General features: G+C 45.2%; 1 protein-coding gene across 1 annotated transcript; it reads left to right on the top strand.

The window, feature by feature from the left end:
• Positions 1-26930, top strand: LOC115165523 (nuclear receptor subfamily 1 group D member 1). The gene is made up of 8 exons (XM_029718710.1): positions 1-781; positions 17207-17518; positions 17724-17812; positions 17940-18084; positions 23678-24273; positions 24520-24705; positions 24892-25102; positions 25404-26930. Exons 1-8 carry the CDS (start codon positions 766-768, stop codon positions 25601-25603), a joined length of 1755 nt encoding a protein of 584 aa, XP_029574570.1. The 5' UTR covers positions 1-765; the 3' UTR covers positions 25604-26930.

Here is a 26930-nt window from a genome sequence, read left to right as displayed (position 1 = left end):
TGTACAGTATGTCAGTAGGGCGGCGCACGCCCCGGCACATGCAGAGCGCACATGCACCGTGGCTTTACTAAACGCGTAGCACGGTCACATAAGCGCATCAAATCTCCCTCCCAGCTCTAGATAGCGGCCAATGAGAACGCATTACAGAGCAAAAGGACGGAAGGAGAGAGTGAAAGGAGAGTTCAAATGGGACATATAGTGAGATGAGATACATCCAAACAGACACAACAGAAGTTGAAAGAGGACGCAGAAGCGAGTCACATTTTAAGCCACCTGGAAACGTGATTGATGTGGAAGTGAGTGTGTGTGTTGTTTGGTCTAGTTTACAGTTCAGTTCATCCTCGGAGATGCTGGTGGAGCTGTGAATTATAGGGATGTTTTATTAAAATCACTTGTTCTCTGCTCGCGACACTCCCTTCCGCTGAACCAAGCAACTCACTAGCACAGTGCAGAACGGATCCAGGTAGCATGCAATAATAATATATCCTGCACACCTGAGACAGTTGGACATAACTGTTCTGCATAAAATAGAGCTGGACATAACTGTGCTTACAGTATACTACGGAGTGTTCTGTCGTCGACAGATCAATACGATTGTCTTCAACCGTGCGCTCGTTCCATGGGTCAGGTATTTTACGCACAGGTATTTCTCGACTATCACCTGTCTGTAGTTTAGTATTGATCCTGCATATTGCCATTCAGAAGCAGCTGTATATTGACAAGTCGAGCTTCATTCATCACAGCAAACAAGACACATCAAGAAACATGGACAGTCCCGGTGGTAAGTGCTATGATTGCGATTATATGTTTTGTTATTTCCATTGATTGCTAATTTTACATTTATATTTTGTTATTGCATACATTTTATATATCAGTCGCATAGCAATACTATTTTTTGTAGCTCGATATTGAATTTGGCATTGGAGTTATACATTTCGCGCTGAGAATGGTGCTGATTTTTAAAATAATTTAAAGAGTATTTACCATGTTTTATTGTGTTTGTTTCTCTCAGCAGTCGTGCGTATTTGTGTGTAAAATACGTTCCCAAATGTCCTGCATGATAAGGTTTTACGTTTAAAGTGTCTCTTCATCAGCATGTTAGAAAGGGGGTCGATTTAAGACGATTTGAAACAATTTTATAAGGCTAGTACCGTATGTCCAATTCTATATGTTTAGAAAGTTGCGAGATGGAGATGAGAACAATTCAACTTTATAAAAGGACCATCATGCTTTTTGTGCATTATCCTCCAATGCGTGAACTTGGAAAACACAATGAATACTGATTGATATAAGTTCTGAAACAGGTGTAATATCCAACAAGTGTATGTTTTCTTTCAAGCATACAAAGGTGCACTTGAAAAACTGCTAAAAAGATTGACGATGATATGTGACAGTGCTTGAAGTTCACGCAACTTCCCACATAAAAAATGACTACAGTTTACCATAGAATGCTACAATACTTACTATAGAATTCTGTAGTAAACTGTAGTATATTGTAGAATTGTACACACTGTAGTATCCCTCGATCATGTGTAGTACTTACTAAATAATTTTGTAGTATACGTATTTACTGTAGTATACTACAGATCGCAAAAGCACTACAGTAAGTACTACAGTAATGTCGGCAAAAACACTACAGTCCGCAAAAACACTGCAGTAATTAGTATATAATACTACAGTATTTATTTGCATATACCCTGCCCATTTTCCTCCCCATACCCAGTTTGTACTACCCATAAGTGTGAAACTTACATGCCAAGTATATATGCCAAGTATATATACAGTACCAGTCAAAAGTTTGGACACACCTACTCATTCAAGGGTTTTTCTTTAATTTTTACTATTTTCCACATTGTAGAATAATAGTGAAGACATCAAAACTATGAAATAACACATATGGAATCATGTAGTAACCAAAAAAGTGCTAAACAAATCAAAAATATATTTGAGATTTGAGATTCTTCAAAGTTGCCGCCCTTTGCCTTGATGACAGCTTTGCACACTCTTGGCCTTTTCTCAACCAGCTTCATGAGGTAGTCACCTGGAATACATTTCAATTAACAGGTGTGCCTTGTTAAAAGTTAATTTGTGGAATTTCTTTCCTTCTTAATGCATTTGAGCCAATCAGTTGTGTTGTGACAAGGTAGGGGTGGTATACAGAAGATATCCCTATTTGGTAAAAGACCAAGCCCATATTATGGCAAGAACAGCTCAAATAAGCAAAGAAAATCAACAGTCCATCATTACTTTAAGAAATGAAGGTCAGTCAATCTGGAAAATGTCAAGAACTTTGAACGTTTCTTCAAGTGCAGTCGCAAAAACCATCAAGCGCTATGATGAAACTGGCTCTCATGAGGACCGCCACAGGAAAGGAAGACCCAGAGTTACCTCTGCTGCAGAGGATAAGTTCATTAGAGTTAACTGCACCTCAGAGTTCAAGTAACAGACACATCTCAACATCAACTGTTCAGAGGAGACTGAGTAAATCAGGCCTTCCTGGTCGAATTGCTGCAAAGAAACCACTACTAAAGGACACCAATAAGAAGAAGAGGCTTGCTTTGGCCAAGAAACATGAGCAATGGACATTAGACCTGTGGAAATCTGTCTTTTGGTCTGATGAGTGTCTTTGTGAGACGCAGAGTAGGTGAACGGATGATCTCCGCATGTGTGGTTCCCAACTTGAAGCATGGAGGAGGAGGTGTGATGGGGTGGGGGTGCTTTACTGGTGACACTGTCAGTGATTTATTTAAAATTCAAGGCACACTTAACCAGCATGGCTACCACAGCATTCTGCAGCAATACGCCATCCCATCTGGTTTGCGCTTAGTGGGACTATCATTTGTTTTTCTACAGGACAATGACCCTACACACCTCCAGGCTGTGTAAGGGTTATTTGACCAAGAAGGAGAGTGATGGTAGTGCTAGATCAGAAGACCTGGCCTCCACAATCACGAAACCTCAACCCAATTGAGATGGTTTGGGATGAGTTAGACCGCAGAGTGAAGGACTAAACTTATTCTTGACTAAACTTACTTAGTCATTTATTTGTCAAAATTGTATATAAAAACGTTTTTATTAACTTATTCATCATCTACTTTATTGACCTTAGATATTTTGTATGGGCTATTCGGGTAGGCTAAATACTGTATACAATTTGCGGATGTTTGCATGATGTCAATACAGAGGTTAAAAAGTCACTGGTGCGGTAATGTGGGATATCTGAGCCCCATGCCACAGCATTTTTTACTCCTGCCATCTGCATGCAACTTGGAGGCGGTTTTGAATGGTGGCTCTCTTTCTTTTCTTCATTGAGAAGGTCATCCAACTTGACTCTATGAATGCATGGCTCAGTTAACCTACAGATGGTTGATCTTGATATGTATTGGTCTCAGAGGGAGAGATACAGTACATGCATTGTTGATTTATCTTATCAAACCAAGCGGAAGTAAACAACATCAGATGTAATCCATATACATCCTAATCTAAATAACACAAACTAGTTCAACTGATAATATTGAGAGTGAGGCTACTGCTGGTTTAACCCAGAGCCCCATATTACCTGCTGCCCAATTAGGTAAACCTCACAGAGCAACGCAATGGGTGATGGCATTTAACTGAGAAGCCCGGATACACACACAAACACACACAATTTGGAACCATGCCAGTCAGGTCAGGTGTTGGCGCAATCTGGGTGCTGTGAACTACATTTAAACGTGCCCACTACCCACAGGATGGCTAATCAGATCATCCAACCTGTTGTCAGAACTGTAATCCAGTGTTTCTATGTGGTCAATATTGGCCACTGGTTCTATGAATGATCGCGTGCGGTGTGTGGGGGGGTTCTTGCAGTTCGCGCGAATGATTTTAGCGCCCATTCAGAACATCCCCAACCAACCGTACACCGTGCTCTATTTGAGTTTCCTCTACAATTGTAACAGAGGCTATACAGCGCGGGTGGTGATTATAATTTCTGACTGCTGGTGATAGCTTCAGGCAGCGCGACTCTTCCCACTGAATGCACTCCTCTCATTCTCGAATCGTCCTCACGTGGATGCATTTGCTTAGCCGCGTGCGGCGCGTGATTTCACAGGCCGATACAGTTTTCTCTCTCCCCATTTATTTTTTCTCTTCGCTCTCTCTCTCCCCGCGCACTGCTGTGGTGATGGTGCCTCCGGTGGTGGAAAGGGGGGAGGTTAGGTTGGAAAGTGTGTCAGAGATTTCATGCATTAACTTTATCTCTCGTCACGTTTTCCCGCATTATGCGCGATTTATTGTAATCAAATGCATTAGTCCTGGATCCAATATCACAAGTCCCTTGCGTCAACATCAGTGGCGTCAGTTCATCTAAACCTCGGGTATGTGGGGTGTGGTGGGTTGGGGATGTGATTGACCCCAGGCATTAATTATCACCGCAATATTATGTTTAAAGGTGCGTGGAGCGCCGTGGACAATGTCAACCACTACTCAACCTCATCATAAATGGACTCATTTACTTGTGGAACGGCGCACACAGTGCAACATGAAATAGATGCATAATACGTGCTATCAAGTCACAACAAGGCCGACTTCAAATAATGACATCAATGTGAAAGTAACCGGTGCATAAAACAGCTGACCGCAAATGCAAACTATGCCAGATCAATCCTATACGTGAATAGAAATAAAAAGCATAGCCTACATCAAAGCCTACAATGTTAACATTGCTTCGTGCACTTCCCGCACATGTATACATTTGCCTGTCTGCATTTTTCGCCATGGGAAGGTAAACATTTTGCGAGTATTGAAGCAATGTATCAACATGGTTGCTCTGAGAATATTGAAACATTGTCTCAACGAACGATGCAGCTTGGAGAATATAGAAACATGTATCAGCAAGCCAGCTAGGAGAATAGTGATTGCAGCATAGTAGCCAACGAGGGGACGCCTCGCGCATTTTCCCCGGGACAGCTTGTCTGTCTGATATTATTGTGTTGTTTACACATCTGGCTGATTATTATATATATATATTTTAAAACAGCCCTACATCCACACTATAGTTACATAACTTTAATGACGTTTTAGCAACACGATTGATCTGTAAGAATATCTCATTTTAATTGAGGAAGATGGACAAGCAAGACTGATAGCGTGGAAATGCATTATACCAGAGGGAAGTGGGCTACAGGTGGGGATTAGGGATGCAAGAATGGGATGATTAAAAAGTAGGCCTACAGCAAGAAATTAAAAAAGTTATCCCAACTAAGTAACAATTAATGATTTGCATTATCTCAATTATCATTCTGTCACGGCATGACCATGTACATGTGTTATTGCCTACAATTGTTATTGTCTTTGAAGTCAAAACCATGACATCTATTTGGGGGAAATGCTCTAAATAGCAAGTTCAGTTGTGTGTTTTTTTTCATACCAATACATGAAACCAACACTGCACTAGTCTACTGGTCAAATTAATTGAAATATCAATCAGGCCTACAGCTATTAGAGCCTGTATTTTAATAGCAATAAAATAGCTTTTGGTTTCGAATGGTCACCTCCCAATTCCGAATTGAATTAATTGATAACACATTAATATCTATCAGATAACAACAAGGCTTAGAAGGCCGAGTTCAAATGCCGACGTCAAATTCAAAGCATTTGGCGCACTGCCTAAACGGCTGACTGCCAAAGCAAACTGGCACTGTCTGCGCTCTGCTCTCTAAAAGTGAAAGAAAGGGTTGCAGGCTGGCAGCTGCTCTCCGCATGGTCCTAAAACCAGCTAAACACCACCGTTTAACTATAATCGGGATTGGAACGATTTTAGTCTACTTTGTTTTTGCCTACTTACCATTTTTGGTCTTGAGCTAGGGTATGGCGATACCCAACTAATGCCGCTGATCAACATCTCTCCCAAACTGATCTCTCCCAAACTGAAGGTTCAGCGCACACATCCGCTAGGCAAGACTAAAGTATGCTATGTACAGTCGGAACGTGACAGCCCTGCCTGTCAGTAGGCTATTTGTAGCCTGCAAAGTCATTTGATCCGCTGTAGTCCTCAGAGTGATGCTAAAACTGCTATAGGGCAATCCGTGACATCCTGCATTCTTGGTAATGCAGTGTGATGGAGATAATCTATTATAATCTTCAAATGATGCATCATGATTTTAGTCTACATGGATATTTGGTGGCTGCCAAATAGTCCCATTGGTGTCATTCTTCTTTATAATGCAACCTAAATACCTGAATAGAGTAGACTTTTGAATACACTTGCAAGATAAATATACATAAATGCAATCCATAATATAAATTCAACTCCTTCTATTCAGCTCCTCCAATTAATCCAATAAAATGCTATTTGTCACATGCTTCATGAACACGAGGTGTGGACTAACAGTAAAAAGGTTACTTACAGGTCATTTTCCAACGATGCATTGCTAAAGATAAAAAAAATGAAATAGTGATGAGGAGTAAATACACTGTGAGTAACGAATAACAATAACGAGTAAAAAATAAAATGGCTATATACAGGAAGTACCAGTACCGAGTCGATGGGCAGGGGTACGAGATAATAACATGGCTATATACAGGAAGTACCAGTACCGAGTCGATGGGCAGGGGTACGAGATAATAACATGGCTATATACAGGAAGTACCAGTACCGAGTCGATGGGCAGGGGTACGAGATAATAACATGGCTATATACAGGAAGTACCAGTACCGAGTCGATGGGCAGGGGTACGAGATAATAACATGGCTATATACAGGAAGTACCAGTACCGAGTCGATGGGCAGGGGTACGAGATAATAACATGGCTATATACAGGAAGTACCAGTACCGAGTCGATGGGCAGGGGTACGAGATAATAACATGGCTATATACAGGAAGTACCAGTACCGAGTCGATGGGCAGGGGTACGAGATAATAACATGGCTATATACAGGAAGTACCAGTACCGAGTCGATGGGCAGGGGTACGAGATAATAACATGGCTATATACAGGAAGTACCAGTACCGAGTCGATGGGCAGGGGTACGAGATAATAACATGGCTATATACAGGAAGTACCAGTACCGAGTCGATGGGCAGGGGTACGAGATAATAACATGGCTATATACAGGAAGTACCAGTACCGAGTCGATGGGCAGGGGTACGAGATAATAACATGGCTATATACAGGAAGTACCAGTACCGAGTCGATGGGCAGGGGTACGAGATAATAACATGGCTATATACAGGAAGTACCAGTACCGAGTCGATGGGCAGGGGTACGAGATAATAACATGGCTATATACAGGAAGTACCAGTACCGAGTCGATGGGCAGGGGTACGAGATAATAACATGGCTATATACAGGAAGTACCAGTACCGAGTCGATGGGCAGGGGTACGAGATAATAACATGGCTATATACAGGAAGTACCAGTACCGAGTCGATGGGCAGGGGTACGAGATAATAACATGGCTATATACAGGAAGTACCAGTACCGAGTCGATGGGCAGGGGTACGAGATAATAACATGGCTATATACAGGAAGTACCAGTACCGAGTCGATGGGCAGGGGTACGAGATAATAACATGGCTATATACAGGAAGTACCAGTACCGAGTCGATGGGCAGGGGTACGAGATAATAACATGGCTATATACAGGAAGTACCAGTACCGAGTCGATGGGCAGGGGTACGAGATAATAACATGGCTATATACAGGAAGTACCAGTACCGAGTCGATGGGCAGGGGTACGAGATAATAACATGGCTATATACAGGAAGTACCAGTACCGAGTCGATGGGCAGGGGTACGAGATATAACATGGCTATATACAGGAAGTACCAGTACCGAGTCGATGGGCAGGGGTACGAGATAATAACATGGCTATATACAGGAAGTACCAGTACCGAGTCGATGGGCAGGGGTACGAGATAATAACATGGCTATATACAGGAAGTACCAGTACCGAGTCGATGGGCAGGGGTACGAGATAATAACATGGCTATATACAGGAAGTACCAGTACCGAGTCGATGGGCAGGGGTACGAGATAATAACATGGCTATATACAGGAAGTACCAGTACCGAGTCGATGGGCAGGGGTACGAGATAATAACATGGCTATATACAGGAAGTACCAGTACCGAGTCGATGGGCAGGGGTACGAGATAATAACATGGCTATATACAGGAAGTACCAGTACCGAGTCGATGGGCAGGGGTACGAGATAATAACATGGCTATATACAGGAAGTACCAGTACCGAGTCGATGGGCAGGGGTACGAGATAATAACATGGCTATATACAGGAAGTACCAGTACCGAGTCGATGTGCTGGGGTACGAGATAATAACATGGCTGTATACAGGGAGTACCAGTACCGAGTCGATGGGCAGGGGTACGAGATAATAACATGGCTATATACAGGGAGTACCAGTACCGAGTCGATGGGCAGGGGTACGAGATAATAACATGGCTATATACAGGAAGTACCAGTACCGAGTCGATGTGCTGGGGTACGAGATAATAACATGGCTGTATACAGGGAGTACCAGTACCGAGTCGATGTGCTGGGGTACGAGATAATAACATGGCTATATACAGGAAGTACCAGTACCGAGTCGATGGGCAGGGGTACGAGATAATAACATGGCTATATACAGGAAGTACCAGTACCGAGTCGATGGGCAGGGGTACGAGATAATAACATGGCTATATACAGGAAGTACCAGTACCGAGTCGATGGGCAGGGGTACGAGATAATAACATGGCTATATACAGGAAGTACCAGTACCGAGTCGATGGGCAGGGGTACGAGATAATAACATGGCTATATACAGGGAGTACCAGTACCGAGTCGATGGGCAGGGGTACGAGATAATAACATGGCTATATACAGGAAGTACCAGTACCGAGTCGATGGGCAGGGGTACGAGATAATAACATGGCTATATACAGGAAGTACCAGTACCGAGTCGATGGGCAGGGGTACGAGATAATAACATGGCTATATACAGGAAGTACCAGTACCGAGTCGATGGGCAGGGGTACGAGATAATAACATGGCTATATACAGGAAGTACCAGTACCGAGTCGATGGGCAGGGGTACGAGATAATAACATGGCTATATACAGGAAGTACCAGTACCGAGTCGATGGGCAGGGGTACGAGATAATAACATGGCTATATACAGGAAGTACCAGTACCGAGTCGATGGGCAGGGGTACGAGATAATAACATGGCTATATACAGGAAGTACCAGTACCGAGTCGATGGGCAGGGGTACGAGATAATAACATGGCTATATACAGGAAGTACCAGTACCGAGTCGATGGGCAGGGGTACGAGATAATAACATGGCTATATACAGGGAGTACCAGTACCGAGTCGATGTGCTGGGGTACGAGGTAATTGAGGTAACTATTGAGGTAATAACTATGTACATATACATATGTAGGTAGAGGTGACTAGGCAACAGGCTAGATAATAGACAGTAGCAGCAGTGTATTTGGTGAGTTTTTTGTGGCATTAGTATGCGTGTGTGCACGTGTTGTGTGTGTGTGTTTATAGGCCTGCTGCAGCATCTATGTCAGCCACGGAGCGCACATCCAAATACCATTGCACCTTGTTACTGAGACAGTGGCCTACTTCTCTTCTCCTAGCTGGATTAATGCAGTCTTTTAGAGACATAGTAACCTGCTCCTCATTGTTTACTGTAATGTATTTACTTAGGATGCTTTGGCAGCTGTCAGTTTGGATCCTGGCTTCAGCCACATACTGTACATCAATAATTCACAAACTTTTATGATCTAGCTATAAATTACAGTGTTTGGAGCCAAATGGGTGAACTCCTCTACCTCCACCCTACCCTCTTCCTCCACCCTACTCTCTACCTCCAACCTACCCTCTACCTCCACCCTACCCTCTACCTCCACCCTACTCTCTACCTCCACCCTACCCTCTTCCTCCACCCTACCCTCTTCCTCCACCCTACCCTCTTCCTCCACCCTACCCTCTTCCTCCACCCTACCCTCTTCCTCCACCCTACCCTCTACCTCCACCCTACTCTCTACCTCCAACCTACCCTCTACCTCCACCCTACTCTCTACCTCCACCCTATCCTCTACCTCCACCCTACCCTCTTCCTCCACCCTACCCTCTACCTCCACCATACCCTCTACCTCCACCCTACCCTCTTCCTCCACCCTACCCTCTACCTCCACCCTACCCTCCACATCCACCCTATCCTCTACCTCCACCCTACCCTCTACCTCCACCCTACTTTCTACCCTCCACCCTAACCTCTACCCTACCCTCTACCTCCACCTTACCCTCTACCTCCACCCTACCCTCTACCTCTACCTCCACCCTACTCTCTACCTCCACCCTATCCTCTACCTCCACCCTACCCTCTTCCTCCACCCTACCCTCTACCTCCACCATACCCTCTACCTCCACCTTACCCTCTACCTCCACCCTACCCTCTACCTCCACCCTACCCTCTACCTCTACCCTCTACCTCCACCCTAACCTCTACCTCCACCCTACCCTCTACCTCCACCCTACCCTCTACCTCCACCCTACCCTCTACCTCCACCCTACCCTCTACCTCTACCTCCACCCTAACCTCTACCTCCACCCTACCCTCTACCTCCACCCTACCCTCTACCTCCACCCTACCCTCTGCCTCTACCCTCTACCTCTACCCTCTACTTCCACCCTATCTTCTTCCTCCACCCTACCTCAACCCTACTCTCTACCTCCACCCTATTCTCTACCTCAACCCTATCCTTCATGACAAGTCATTGCAAAGGCAAAACAAGCTAGGAAAACACTAGCAGCCTTGCCAAGCTTACAGCTGTAGCATAGCGTAGCACAGAGAACAAACCAGGGGAAGGCTAAAATAGGGGAGGGGGAGGAGGGAAGGAGGATGTGGGCAAGGATTGTTGTGCCTGTTAAGTGCTCAGCGCTCACATTTCCCAGCCTGACAGCCTGCCTGACAGCCTCAGCCTGCCTGACAGCCTGCTGACAGCCTGCCTGGCTCTACACCTCCACTCAGGCAGATAGATTAGTGGCAGAACGGGTTGGTTAAGGTCACGATGGAAAGGTGCTCTCCTCACTTCCCAACCTGCTGCTGATTCCACAATTAACAGTAGTGTCTGTCTGCATTGATGTGCATTTTAACTAGCTTGTGCTAGTGAGTGTATGGCTCCTCTTCTGTCTCTTCCCTGGGTTACATTAGGCATCCTCTGGTGCGTGCTATAGGCTATGTGCTATCCTTCTGGCTGAACATCAAAGCCAATTTACATTCCTAAAGTCCTATGGCCCCCTATGGTTTTCTATACTCTCATGAGGGTGTTGTTCTCTGAATTTGAATTAGTAGACTTGACACAAAGGACTTAAACTCTACTTAGCCGCTGGTCAAGTAGATGACATATTATTGCAGTACAGTATATAGCACTATAGTCAAGCTTTGCCTTGGGGAGATTGTACAAGCTGATAATTAATTGACCACATTTATGGCACCGGTTTTGAGGGCCCCTCACGCACACAAACGAACATAAAAGTAGCTCACCTGAGTGTTCAGGTGGACATGCCAAAGTATTTGTGTGCGTGTGGTGGTGGAGGTGGGGCAAGTCCTGGCTGGGTCAGCAGCAGGCTGTCTGTTTCCAGTCTCAGGAAGTGGCAGGCCAGGGCAGGACCAGGAGGTCCCTGTCAAAAGACTAGCTCTAGCTCTGCTGTGTTAACAATCAAGGGAAAAACAGTGAAAAACAGGGAAGACAACAAGAGGAAAGAAAAAAGACAGATGGTCATGTTTCCCATACAAAATGTAAGGTTATATGACAAGTGCATGCTATTTGGGAATATAGTTCTATGGGAGAACGTGACTCCCTCTTTCCATACCTAGGGCAGCGCGCGAGTTTAATGTACAGTTTAATGTACATGGTCTATAGACATCTAGAGGGTGTACTCTCCTTAACATGGTCTATAGACATCTAGAGGGTGTACTCTCCTTAACATGGTCTATAGACATCTAGAGGGTGTACTCTCCTTAACATGGTCTATAGACATCTAGAGGGTGTACTCTCCTTAACATGGTCTATAGACATCTAGAGGGTGTACTCTCCTTAACATGGTCTATAGACATCTGGAGGGTGTACTCTTCTTAACATGGTCTATAGACATCTAGAGGGTGTACTCTCCTTAACATGGTCTATAGACATCTAGAGGGTGTACTCTCCTTAACATGGTCCATAGACATCTAGAGGGTGTACTCTCCTTAGCATGGTCTATACACATCTAGAGGGTGTACTCTTCTTAACATGGTCTATAGACATCTAGAGGGTGTACTCTCCTTAACATGGTCTATAGACATCTAGAGGGTTTACTCTCCTTAACATGGTCTATAGACATCTGGAGGGTGTACTCTTCTTAACATGGTCTATAGACATCAAGAGCGGGTACTCTCCTTAACATGGTCTATAGACATCTAGAGGGTGTACTCTTCTTAACATGGTCTATAGACATCTAGAGGGTGTACTCTCCTTAACATGGTCTATAGACATCTAGAGGGTGTACTCTCCTTAACATGGTCTATAGACATCTAGAGGGTGTACTCTCCTTAACATGGTCTATAGACATCTAGAGGGTGTACTCTCCTTAACATGGTCTATAGACATCTAAAGGGTGTACTCTCCTTAACATGGTCTATAGACATCTAGAGGGTGTACTCTCCTTAACATGGTTTATAGACATCTAGAGGGTGTACTCTCCTTAACATGGTCTATAGACATCTAGAGGGTGTACTCTCCTTAACATGGTCTATAGACATCTAGAGGGTGTACTCTCCTTAACATGGTCCATAGACATCTAGAGGGTGTACTCTCCTTAGCATGGTCTATAGACATCTAGAGGGTGTACTCTTCTTAACATGGTCTATAGACATCTAGAGGGTGTACTCTCCTTAACATGGTCTATAGACATCTAGAGGGTTTACTCTCCTTAACATGGTCTATAGACATCTGGAGGGTGTACTCTTCTTAACATGGTCTATAGACATCTAGAGCGGGTACTCTCCTTAACATGGTCTATAGACATCTAGAGGGTGTACTCTCCTTAACATGGTCTATAGACATCTAGAGGGTGTACTCTCCTTAACATGATCTATAGACATCTAGAGGGTGTACTCTCCTTAACATGGTCTATAGACATCTAGAGGGTGTACTCTTCTTAACATGGTCTATAGACATCTAGAGGGTGTACTCTCCTTAACATGGTCTATAGACATCTAGAGGGTGTACTCTCCTTAACATGGTCTATAGACATCTAGAGGGTGTACTCTCCTTAACATGGTCTATAGACATCTAGAGGGTGTACTCTCCTTAACATGGTCTATAGACATCTAGAGGGTGTACTCTCCTTAACATGGTCTATAGACATCTAGAGGGTGTACTCTCCTTAACATGGTCTATAGACATCTAGAGGCTGTACTCTTCTTAACATGGTCTATAGACATCTAGAGGGTGTACTCTCCTTAACATGGTCTATAGACATCTAGAGGGTGTACTCTTCTTAACATGGTCTATAGACATCTAGAGGGTGTACTCTTCTTAACATGGTCTATAGACATCTAGAGGGTGTACTCTCCTTAACATGGTCTATAGACATCTAGAGGGTGTACTCTCCTTAACATGGTCTATAGACATCTAGAGGGTGTACTCTCCTTAACATGGTCTATAGACATCTAGAGGGTGTACTCTCCTTAACATGGTCTATAGACATCTAGAGGGTGTACTCTCCTTAACATGGTCTATAGACATCTAGAGGGTGTACTCTCCTTAACATGGTCTATAGACATCTAGAGGGTGTACTCTCCTTAACATGGTCTATAGACATCTAGAGGGTGTACTCTCCTTAACATGGTCTATAGACATCTAGAGGGTGTACTCTCCTTAACATGGTCTATAGACATCTAGAGGGTGTACTCTCCTTAACATGGTCTATAGACATCTAGAGGGTGTACTCTCCTTAACATGGTCTATAGACATCTAGAGGGTGTACTCTCCTTAACATGGTCAATAGACATCTAGAGGGTGTACTCTCCTTAACATGGTCTATAGACATCTAGAGGGTGTACTCTTCTTAACATGGTCTATAGACATCTAGAGGGTGTACTCTCCTTAACATGGTCTATAGACATCTAGAGGGTGTACTCTCCTTAACATGGTCTATAGACATCTAGAGGGTGTACTCTCCTTAACATGGTCTATAGACATCTAGAGGGTGTACTCTCCTTAACATGGTCTATAGACATCTAGAGGGTGTACTCTCCTTAACATGGTCTATAGACATCTAGAGGGTGCCAAATCCCATGTTAGGGTTCTGTTTGTTGACTTTTCTTCTGCCTTCAACACAATCCAGCCCTACATTCAGGCACAGAGACTCATTCTGGACTTCTCCTTAGATGGGGGGCTGATTTTGTGGCTGTTGGACTTCCTGAGGCAACGCTCACAGCGAGTCAAAATAGGTCCCCGTGTGTCAGATATACGCAATACCAACACAGGCTCTCCTCAGGGATGTGTTTTGTCCCCACTCCTGTACATCTTGTACACTAATAGTTGTACTAGTTCCCATCCTGACAGACACCTCGCTATGTTCGCTGATGACACTGCCTTGATCAGCCTGTTGTATGATGACGAGGAACATCATGGCCCGGTCCTAGATGACTTTGTAGAGTGGTGTGAGGAATCACACTTGGTCCTCAAAGCCAATAAGACCAGAGAGATGTGCATAGACTTCAGGAAGTGTACAACACCTACCCCTGCAACATCTATCAGAGGTCAGAATATAGAGATTGTAGAGGAATACAAATACCTGGGTGCCCTCTTGGACAATAAGCTTCAGGGGAGTAAATGTACAGACCTAATGTACAAAAAGAGCTAACAGAGACTGTACTTTCTCAAAAACCTGGGATCTTTTAATGTAGACTGTACTATACTGACTCTGTTTTACAAATTCTTCATTGAGAGTATTTTAACTTTTTGTATTGTTTGTTGGTTTGGCAATGCCACTGTCAGCCAGAGAAATATGCTGAGAAGGATTATCACCACAGCAAGCAAGGTACTTGGAGTCAAACAGACAGGCCTGGATGAGATCTTTAAGGTCAGGGCCCTCCGCAAGGCTCACAAAATCATTTTAGACCCAAGCCACCCCCTGTACCCGGACTTTGAACTACTCCCCTCTGGGCGCAGGTATAGGGCACCCCTCAGCAGGAAAAACAGAACTAGACAATCATTTGTGCCAGGTGTGATATCCCTCCTAAATAGCTCAGGCTAATTACAGACACTCTTATCCAAAGCAACTTACAGTAGTGAATGCATACATTTCATACTTTTGTTGTTTGTACTGGCCCCCCGTGGGAATCGAACCCACAACCCTGGCGTTGCACACACCATGCTGGCATTTCAAACACCATGCTGTACAAACTGAGCCACAGGGAATGTTCCTAATGCTCCTATCGACTCAGTAAGGCCAGCAGGCTAGTCTTTTTTTTAATGTTTTATTGGTATGTAACTGTTATGAAAGTTGTATTGTCCATTTTGTTTTGTATTTAAACGCCACTTTAAATGTGTACATGACACTGCAACAAAATTTCCCCATGGGGACAATCAAGTCGGTAAGTAAGTACCTCTCTATACCCAGTGGCGGTTCTAGACCATTTCAACTGGGGGGGCCAAGCTGGGGCCAGTTGTACTGTTAGAGGGGCCAGTTACATTAAACGTTATTGTTGTCATATCGTTTTCTTCACTGCATTGCAGGCATTAGCAGGCAAAAGACCATGTTCATAATCATCATCGTTGCCACTGTCTAATAACGGATGTAAAAAAAAGAACGATAGCAAAAATTATTATGTAAAAATCATTTCATAGTCCACATTTAGGGGGGCCACACGGGGGTCCAAAATTGTTGTCACAGGGGCACTGGCCCCCCCGGCACCCCCCCAGAACCGCTAGTGTCTAAACCATTCCCGGGGCGCTCCCCCACCAGACCTATATTTCTAAAATCATGGACCCATTTTTACATTTTAACAGACGGTCTTGTCCATAGCAACTTACAGTAGTGTTTGCATTTATTTTCATAACATGTGAGCGTGCGCAGTGGTGTCTCAGCGCGTGGACAGCTCATGAACACCAGAGATGCGAGGAGAGAGGATGCGAAGGGGCCTAAAACGCATGAAAAACAGAGATAAAACGCAACGTTCATTTCCTTACTGTTAGCCAATTTATAACGACCGCAAATAAACACTGTGGTTTGCCTGACGCAAAAAATATGTTTCAATAGCCACGTTTCCATCCACAGTTTTTATGCGAGTAGCCTAACGTCATATTTTATAAAACTAAATAATGACAGCTGTGATGAAAACAGGAAGTTTCTGTGTCATTTTATAAATGCAGACAGATATTTTGTTCGTTCGACATGGTGGGATGTTTTTGTGTCGGTAAAATACAAATGTTTTCACTCTTATAATAATCTCATCAAGTAGATTAGCCAACCCACACAGCCTACCCTTCACTGTATCTGCGAGCTATTTGTTACAGCGCGCACGTGCCAAGACCAGAGTAGTCACGTTTTATATTTAACGCAAAGTTTGTTTGAAAATTTGAAAATGTGACGGAAACACATTACAAATTTGATTTTTATTCGGTAGGCCTACATGAAAACATAAGCGAAAAAGTACATCATCATACACTGATTTTAATTCTCCATCAAGTCAGTTTGGTGGAAACACACCACTGTTGGGAAAATGTGCATATTTAGAATTTGTTTGGCACAGAAGTCGTGTGCTGTGTTTGCCACATGTTTTACCTTGCTCCACTCTCCCTGCATGCGCTTCAATGCACAATTATACCTATTCAATTCATATCATATGATGAGGCAGGACGCTTGCAGCACATTCTCAGAGCTGACCTCCTTTGCAGGGTCAGAGGTATATGCAACATGACATCACAGTAAAACTTGCTGTTCCAAAACATGTTATGCACTTGTATAAATTGCATATTTTTCAACACCAAAATAAATTCAGTCCAGCCCTTTCAAATGAAGGTTTTTGCTTGTTGAATATGGCATCCTAAACTACAGCATGAACTTTGATACTTTAAACTCCTTTTCAGAGCAAATTTCTCAGCTATTTTGTGTCGGCTACCAGACTAACTCCCCGCTCTGTCTCTGTTTGGCGAACAGGTGGTGTTATTCTTTATGCGGGCTCCTCTGGCAGTGCCAGCCCCGGAAGCCCGTCCAGTGGGTACCAGACCGAGTCCCCCCCCTCCTCCCACTCCCAGCCCTCCTCCCCAGAGGAGATCACCTTCACAGAGCTCAGGCCCCTGGGGTCCCTGAAGGGCCAGAAGGGAGGAAGATGTACCCCTCCATCCTCCAAACTGGTGTTCCAGTTCCCAGAAGTCTACAATATTGCTACTTCAACATCCACCCACCAGCACACCTACCAACACCCCATCGCTGGGACAAGACTATGTGGATTCACAGGAACTTTCACCAGTGAGTTGTTTACCAATGTGTTATTTTCCCTCTTTACTTCCTGAACCTGAATATCCACCTTATCCATTACCCATGTCCCCTGAATCTTTTAGTTGAATGTACACATCTTTTGTTGCTTGTACAATTGGTTGGTATTCACCCTTGTAGGCTCACTGATTTGATCACATTTCTGATTATCTGTGCCTCTCTCTTGCTATGTCTACAGAGGCTGGTGGGATGGTGCTCCTGTGCAAAGTGTGTGGAGACATTGCATCTGGGTTCCACTACGGAGTGCACGCTTGTGAGGGTTGCAAGGTAAAGACCCTGACAAATAAACACAAACTGTATATGATATTATATGATTACATTACACAGTCTATATTACCATTAAAACCAACCAGGATGCAAAATAACTGTACATCTGCTTGTATTTCCTGTCTAGGGTTTCTTCCGTCGCAGCATCCAGCAGAACATCAACTACAAGATGTGTGTGAAAAATGAGAACTGCCTCATCATGAGAATGAACCGCAACCGTTGTCAACACTGTCGCTTCAAGAAATGCCTCTTCGTCGGCATGTCCAGAGATGGTAAGAGTTATAGTGAAATCTTAATGATAGTGCAGGCTCAAAATGGGCCTGCACTATCCCTCCATCCCACTCTCCTCTCCCTCCATCCCACTCTCCTCTCCCTCCATCCCACTCTCCTCTCCCTCCATCCCACTCTCATCTCCCTCCATCCCACTCTCTTCTCCCCATCCCATCCCATTCTCCTCTCCATCCCACTCTCCTCTCCCTCCATCCCACTCTCCTCTCCCTCCATCCCACTCTCCTCTCCTCTCCCCATCCCACTCTCCTCTCCATCCCACTCTCCTCTCCTCCGTCCCACTCTCCTCTCCCTCCATCCCACTCTCCTCTCCTCTCCCCATCCCACTCTCCTCTCCTTCATCCCACTCTCCTCTCCATCCCATTCTCCCCATCCCATCCCATCCCACTCTCCTCTCCTCCATCACACTCCTCTGCCTACATCACACTCTCCTCTCCTCCATCCCACTCTCCTCTCCTCCATCACACTCTCCTCTCCTCCATCCCAATCTCCTCTCCCGCCATCCCACTATCCTCTCCTCCATCACACTCCTCTCCTTCTTCACACTCTCCTCTGCCTCCATCACACTCTCCTCTCCTCCATCACACTCTCCTCTCCTCCATCACACTTCTCTGCCTACATCACACTCTCCTCTCCTCCATCACACTCTCCTCTCCTCCATCACACTCTCCCCTCCCTCATCACACTTCTCTGCCTACATCACACTCTCCTCTCCTCCATCACACTCTCCTCTCCTCCATCCCACTCCTCTGCCTACATCACACTCTTCTCTGCCTCCATCACACTCTCCTCTCCTACATCACACTCTCCTCTGCCTACATCACACTCTCCTCTCCTCCATCACACTCTCCTCTCCTCCATCACACTCTCCTCTTCTCCATCACACTCTCCCCTCCCTCATCACACTCCTCTGCCTACATCACACTCTCCCCTCCTCCATCACACTCCTCTGCCTACATCACACTCACCCCTCCTCCATCACACTCCTCTGCCTCCATCACACTCTCCCCTCCTCCATCACACTCCTCTGCCTCCATCACACTCTCCCCTCCTCCATCACACTCCTCTCCTCCATCACACTCTCCCCTCCCTCATCACACTCTCCTCTCCCTCCATCCCACTCTCCTCTCCCTCCATCCCACTCTCCTCTCCTCTCCCCATCCCACTCTCCTCTCCATCCCACTCTCCTCTCCTCCGTCCCACTCTCCTCTCCCTCCATCCCACTCTCCTCTCCTCTCCCCATCCCACTCTCCTCTCCTTCATCCCACTCTCCTCTCCATCCCATTCTCCCCATCCCATCCCATCCCACTCTCCTCTCCTCCATCACACTCCTCTGCCTACATCACACTCTCCTCTCCTCCATCCCACTCTCCTCTCCTCCATCACACTCTCCTCTCCTCCATCCCAATCTCCTCTCCCGCCATCCCACTATCCTCTCCTCCATCACACTCCTCTCCTTCTTCACACTCTCCTCTGCCTCCATCACACTCTCCTCTCCTCCATCACACTCTCCTCTCCTCCATCACACTTCTCTGCCTACATCACACTCTCCTCTCCTCCATCACACTCTCCTCTCCTCCATCACACTCTCCCCTCCCTCATCACACTTCTCTGCCTACATCACACTCTCCTCTCCTCCATCACACTCTCCTCTCCTCCATCCCACTCCTCTGCCTACATCACACTCTTCTCTGCCTCCATCACACTCTCCTCTCCTACATCACACTCTCCTCTGCCTACATCACACTCTCCTCTCCTCCATCACACTCTCCTCTCCTCCATCACACTCTCCTCTTCTCCATCACACTCTCCCCTCCCTCATCACACTCCTCTGCCTACATCACACTCTCCCCTCCTCCATCACACTCCTCTGCCTACATCACACTCACCCCTCCTCCATCACACTCCTCTGCCTCCATCACACTCTCCCCTCCTCCATCACACTCCTCTGCCTCCATCACACTCTCCCCTCCTCCATCACACTCCTCTCCTCCATCACACTCTCCCCTCCCTCATCACACTCTCCCCTCCCTCATCACACTCCTCTGCCTACATCACACTCTCCTCTCCTCCTTCACACTCTCCTCTCCTACATCACACTCTCCTCTCCTCCATCCCACTCTCCTCTCCTCCATCCCACTCTCCTCTCCTCCATCCCACTCTCCTCTCCTCCATCCCACTTTCATCCTGTGCTCTTCCTCCATCCCACTCTCCTCACCCCCATCCCACACTCCTCTCCGACAGTGATTTATGAGAACAGGAGCCTTGAAGTCCCAAAAGCTATCTGTCATCCAGAAAACTGCAGCAAACAGGAATTATTTTGGGAAATTGGAACAGGGGCAACTTGATTACCTTGTGTACTGTTTGCCCTTATAACATCTTGTGGAATTAATTAGGGATACAGCAAACAATTAAGCTTGAGATGCAGGAACAAAACAGCCTGTCCTTGACACGCAATTAATCAATCGTATCATACGCGTTTAGTCTTAATAAGCTAAATATTGATAAATTGCCCCATCAGAGCAGATTACGAGAATACGTTTCGGTTTATCTGAAAAAGCAAAGCAAAAATAGTGGTTCCTTGTGACCTCGTTGGAATAGTTTGCCTGTCTCCTACTCTTCTTCCTGTCAGTATTGTTGGAGTTATCTCTAGTTTTCTCTATTGCTTAATCTATGAGAGAACCAAGCGTGATTTTTGCATGCGGTCGACAGTTTGGTTGCTCAAAGGTTGAGTACAAGAAACGAGGCTAGTGTAGAGTTTCTTTAAGGGAACAAACACTCATATTGACCTTATTAGAAAATATGTTCTCACAATTGTCAAGAACCGCAACCTAGAAACCTCTTTCCTTCTGCTGCAACCGTTGCGAAAACAGGAAAACCTCAGTCAACTGCCTGCAGTCCACATGAAAGAATACGCCCTAAATTGTCAGGAGCCTGATGATGTGTGATTCTGTGTCTTGTGACACCGTATAGGCAAGGCAAATATTTCAGTCGGTTGGCACAGTAGTGGCATACTTTCCCTCCCCGAAACCAGTTAATCTTCTTAAAGATGCAGTCCATACTGTAATGACTAGACGCTATAGACTCATTTCTTGCCATATAATAGTAAATCCATATAAACGAACATAGCAGATCTCCTCTAACCTCATGGCACTGTATATAGCCCTTTAGCTCGATCTAGGTCGATGATCTTTGGGGACAGTGCAGAGACCCAGCCGATCATGTAATGATGCCAGATATGTTAAAGGCCCAGTGCAGTAAAAAAACATGAATATCCTGTGTTTTATATATACAATTGAAGTCGGAAGTTTACATACACCTTAGCCAAATACATTTAAACTCAGTTTTTCACAATTCCTGACATTTAATCCTAGTAAAAATTCCCTGTCTTAGGTCAGTTAGGATCACCACTTTATTTTAAGATTGTGAAATGTCAGAATAATAGTAGAGAGAATGATTTATTTCAGCTTTTATTTCTTTCATCACATTCCCAGTGGGTCAGAAGTTTACATACACTCACTTAGTATTTGGTAGCATTGCCTTTAAATTGTTTAACTTGGGTCAAACGTGTCGTGTAGCCTTCCACAAGCTTCCCACAATAAGTTGGGTGAATTTTGGCCCATTCCTCCTGACAGAGCTGGTGTAACTGAGTCAGGTTTGTAGGTCTACTTGCTCACACATGCTTTTTCAGTTCTGCCAACACATTTTCTATGGGATTGAGGTCAGGGCTTTGTGATGGCTACTCCAATAACTTGACTTTGTTGTCCTTAAGCTATTTTGACACAACTTTGGAAGTATGCTTGGGGTCATTGTCCATTTGGAAGACCCATTTGCGACCAAGCTTTAACTTCCTGACTGATGTCTTTATATGTTGCTTCAATATATCCACATAATTTTCCTCCCTCATGATGCCATCTATTTTGTGACGTGCACCAGTCCCTCCTGCAGCAAAGCACCCCCAGAAGCAATTTTTTTCTTATTTTTACCATTTAAAAAAAAAAAATTCACACTAAGGTACTCAATTGTTACCCAGAAATGATTTGATATTGAGATAAAAAAGGCTGCTTTGGATCTTTACCACAGATGTTTACAGTTCACATCTGTAACTAAAGCATCACACAAATAACTCCTCCAATGTCATAGCTTAGTACAGTATCTTGTTTTGCCCTCAAACACTGTAAGTTAGTTTGTTTCTACAACATACAACATATTTATATGTTCATGATTGTACTCTTATTAATCATTTTTATACATGATTTAAATTTTGCCTCATGCATTGTGCTGGCATGGTTGGAGAACTCTCACGAGGCAGGACTGCCGTATGAAGTCTACTTCTTATCTCACACTCCACCTTGTGGCGTCTCACTCTCCTTACTCACCACTTTCTCTCTGTAATCTCCTACTTCACTCCTCCTCTTCACTGTCACTTACCCCCTCCTTCTCTGCAACCTCTCCTTCCTGCCTCCCTCCTTCTCTGCAACCTCTCCTTCCTCCATCCCTCGTTCTCTGCAACCTCTCCTTCCTGCCTCCCTCGTTCTCTGCAACCTCTCCTTCCTCCATCCCTCGTTCTCTGCAACCTCTCCTTCCTCCATCCCTCGTTCTCTGCAACCTCTCCTTCCTGCGTGCTGAGAGCCTATCTCTCTTTTTCTCTGTCCACCACAGTAGCAGTGACATCACGTTCATGATGACCCACTGCCCTACTTACAGAGCAGAGAGGGAGGGAGGGAAGGAAGGAAGGAGAGACGGAGAGAGAGATGGAGAGGAGGAGAGAAAGGGGGTCTGTCAATAGCATCTCCAGCAGATGGATATTTTTGGAGAGGGGAATAGGGAGAAGAGGGGGTATGGAGAAGGAGAGGGGATAGGGAGGAGGAGAGGAGGAGGGGAATAGGGAGGAGAGGGGGTAGGAAGGAGGAGAGGGGATAGGAAGGAGGAGAAGGGATAGGAAGGAGGAGAGGGGATAGGGAGGAGGAGAGGGGATAGGAAGGAGGAGAGGGGATAGGAAGGAGGAGAGGGGATAGGAAGGAGGAGAGGGGATAGGAAGGAGGAGAGGGGATAGGAAGGAGGAGAGGGGATAGGAAGGAGGAGAGGGGATAGGAAGGAGGAGAGGGGATAGGAAGGAGGAGAGGGGAGGAGAGGGGATAGGAAGGAGGAGAGGGGATAGGAAGGAGGAGAGGGGATAGGAAGGAGGAGAGGGGATAGGAAGGAGGAGAGGGGATAGGAAGGAGGAGAGGGGATAGGGAGGAGAGTAGGGAGGAGGTGAGGGGATAGGGAGGAGGAGAGGGGATAGGGAGGAGGGTAGGGAGGAGGAGAGGGGATAGGAAGGAGGAGAGGGGATAGGAAGGAGGAGATGGGATAGGGAGGAGGGTAGGGAGGAGGAGAGGGGATAGGGAGGAGATGGAGTTGTGGGGTCCACTACAAGACTTACACAATCTGCTCAGATTCATCCATATTGAAGATACAGCAAGATACATTAACATAATTGGTTTCTGTACAGACCATTTAAACACATTACTCCAAGTCTTATCATGTAGGCTACTATAGGTGTTAACCATTCCCTTCTGTCTGTGTCTTCCTCAGCTGTGCGTTTTGGCCGTATCCCTAAGAGGGAGAAGCAGAGGCTTCTGGAGGAGATGCAAAGCTACATGAACAGCCTGAAGGAGTCTAACACCACCATGGACGTTGACTCCTCCCCCATCTCCGAAGCCCCTCCCAGCCCAGCAGAGGTTCCCTCTAAAGAGGCAATCAGAGCCATCTCACGGTCCTATCAGGACATCTTCACCAGCAGCCAAGGCAGGGCAGCCAAGACGGGCATCAACATCAATAACAACAATAACAACCTTCCAACATCCTGCCCCTTCAAGAGTAACGCATCTCAGGAGACCTCCCATGGCTCCTCCCACTCCGGCTCTACCCAGGGGTATCAGTCCTGTCCTGCAGGCCCCGCCCCTTGCTGCTCAGTAACCAATGACAACCACCATACATTCCCGTCTGTGGACAACAGTTGCTATAGTTACCCTGCGACATCCAATCAGAATCATGGACAGTCCAATATCGACACGCCTCAACGGGGCAGCCCGACCAATCACAACTGTTTCTCCATTAAGGAAGAGACCCAAGAGACCCAAACTCAGACTTCCTGTCCATGGAAGTTAGCAGCGGGCACCAAAGTGCTGGTGAGTAAATGGAGAGTTATAAAGTTGGTCTTAAACTTGACTTTTGTTAAGATGCAAAACGAATAGTATAGTGTGATTATAATCTATCTGTATCTAACTCTCTATCTAACTCTCAATTCATTTAAATTCAAGGGGCTTTATTGGCATGGGAAACATATGTTAACATTGCCAAAGCAAGTGAAGTAGATAACTTTACCAACTTTACCAACTTTCTCTCTCTATCTAACCCTCTCTTAACTCTCTCAGGCTTGTCCTCTCAATGCGTGTCCTGTCTCTGCGGCCAGTCGTTCCGGGCAGCAGGTATGGGAGTCTTTCTCCCAGTGTTTCACCCCAGCAGTGAGGGAAGTGGTGGAGTTCGCTAAGAGCATCCCTGGCTTCCAGGAGCTCAGCCAGCACGACCAGGTCATGCTGCTCAAATCAGGCACCTTCCAGGTAATAACTGCTTGGTTAGTCCAGGACTAGGCTTTATCTGGGCCCGGTAAAATGTCCCTAAATCAGATATTTGTTTGTAACTGCAGCTGAAATTAAGTAAAAAAATACCTCTTAATTTTCTCTCCCTATACATTTAATCCCACTCCATGTTGGCTAACCTTCCATTGTGTCTTCTGTCTCGGTCAGGTGTTGATGGTGAGGTACTGCACCCTGTTCAACCCTGAGGAGCGGACGGTGACCTTCCTGAACGGCCAGACATACCCTCTGTCCTCCCTGCGGGCGCTGGGGATGGGGGCGCTGCTCAACTCCATGTTTGATTTCAGTGAGAAGCTGGGAACTCTAAGGCTAGAGCCTGAAGAGATGGCTCTGTTCATGGCCGTTGTGCTGGTCTCTGCAGGTGAGACAAAGAGCTGTTTAATTCCTTCATTTTTCAGTTCATCTCTGAAGCAAGAGGAGGAGTGTTTGAACAACATGACAGTAGCCAGTTTAGAAACGATACTATTTCATTTGCACCTTGACCAGTATGGAGATAGGCTTACATTTGTAACTTGAATGGTGTCATTTTTTTAGAATATATTTTTGTATTTTATCATGAGCATAACAATAAACTAACCAACCACAAAGTTGTGCCGACATCCATAAATAGATATTGGTGTTTCTCAAACAAACTCTCACCTTGTCTCCTCTCGTCTTCTCAGACCGTTCAGGCATCGCTGACATGGGTGCAGTAGAACAGCTCCAGGAAGGGTTGATCTGCGCCATGTGTTCTCTCATCCACCGCCGTCGTCCTGAAGAGAGCGCTGCCATATTCCCCAAGCTGCTCCTGCGCCTGCCTGACCTGCGCACCCTCAACAACCTGCACTCAGACAAGCTGCTGGCCTTCCGCATTGACCCCTGAACAGCTCTGAACACACACAAACACATCCACACACACACACAGCCAATCTCAACTTGCCCACCACCACTTTCTAGGGCAGGACTGCCTGGAGACTTTCCATGAGAAGAACAATGATGACTTGGGCAAATCCAAAAATATATATTCAAGAAGCATGTTTGAAAAAATACAATATTGAACAGATTTTGATCGTCATCCTGTTTTCATGCACACTTACACACACACACACACACACACACACACACACACACACACACACACAAATAACCTCAAGTTCTCCACTTGGTGAAAGATGGTCTGTTAGAACGTACATCAGTGTTTTACGCTTACCGTTACCCTCCTGGACAGATTCATGTGTATTGCTGTTTACCCAGAGACCAAAAGACTGTTCACTTACTTGTTTAACTCATTCCTAATCTACTGACCATCGCCAAACCACAGTTGAGAGAGAATCAGAGAAGAAGATGTTTGTGGACAATGAGTCAGGGACCATTATTGGTGACTGAATGTGTGGGGGTTTAATGTGTGAATAAGAGAAAGAGATCCTGTATATATAATAATAATACATAGATAAACTTTACACTTAAGATCATATGACTCCCATTTCACTTACAAACACGTCTGGGGTTTAAATATGCAATTAAGTCTATATATATATTCAACAGACTTGGATTTCATATAGAAATGCTATTTTCTGTGTATTGTTACATCTGCATCAGGTTTAATGGAGACAGAGACAGCACTGTGTCTCCAAGCATGTTGGGTTTTGTACTCCATTTTGTTCAGATTATTTTGTTGTTGTAAATAATATATTGTCTTATTCAAATAATAACAATATATGGTGGATCTGCTGGACAAAATCACAGTACATAAGACAAGTTTATGGATCAGAGCCTATAGAAATGTTATTGACTCTCTAAAGGGTGGGGGTTGGTAATGAAGAAGTGGACTATGCACTGGAGAAAGTCATGTTGGAGAGGGCTCTGTATTGTATTGGGGAGAGGGATGTGCCATTAGCAGACATTCTTATCCAGAGTAGAGTAGTGAGTGCATGCATTTTCATAACTCACAATGGTGTCAGATCAGGTTGCATATTGAATCAAACCAGCAGAATCCCTGAATTCACCAGCGCTCCTCACTCCACAATATGCACATTCTCCCCTATCCCCATCCCCAAGGTTTGTCATACAAACTGAAAAAGAGACTCGGGGTGAATAAGGATCTTACCTGATTGCTACAGATCTGAGCACATCTTCTACATTTTGTAAATGTTGTTTCTTCTTGTTCTTCCATAGAAATGATATAAAGATGAAATTATGTATCTATTGAA

The sequence above is a fragment of the Salmo trutta genome, chromosome 28, assembly GCF_901001165.1.
Source record: "Salmo trutta chromosome 28, fSalTru1.1, whole genome shotgun sequence".
NCBI lineage: Eukaryota > Metazoa > Chordata > Actinopteri > Salmoniformes > Salmonidae > Salmo > Salmo trutta.
The sequence above is the reverse complement of the archived record's forward strand: the minus strand, read 5'-3'. Positions and strand labels throughout refer to the sequence as shown.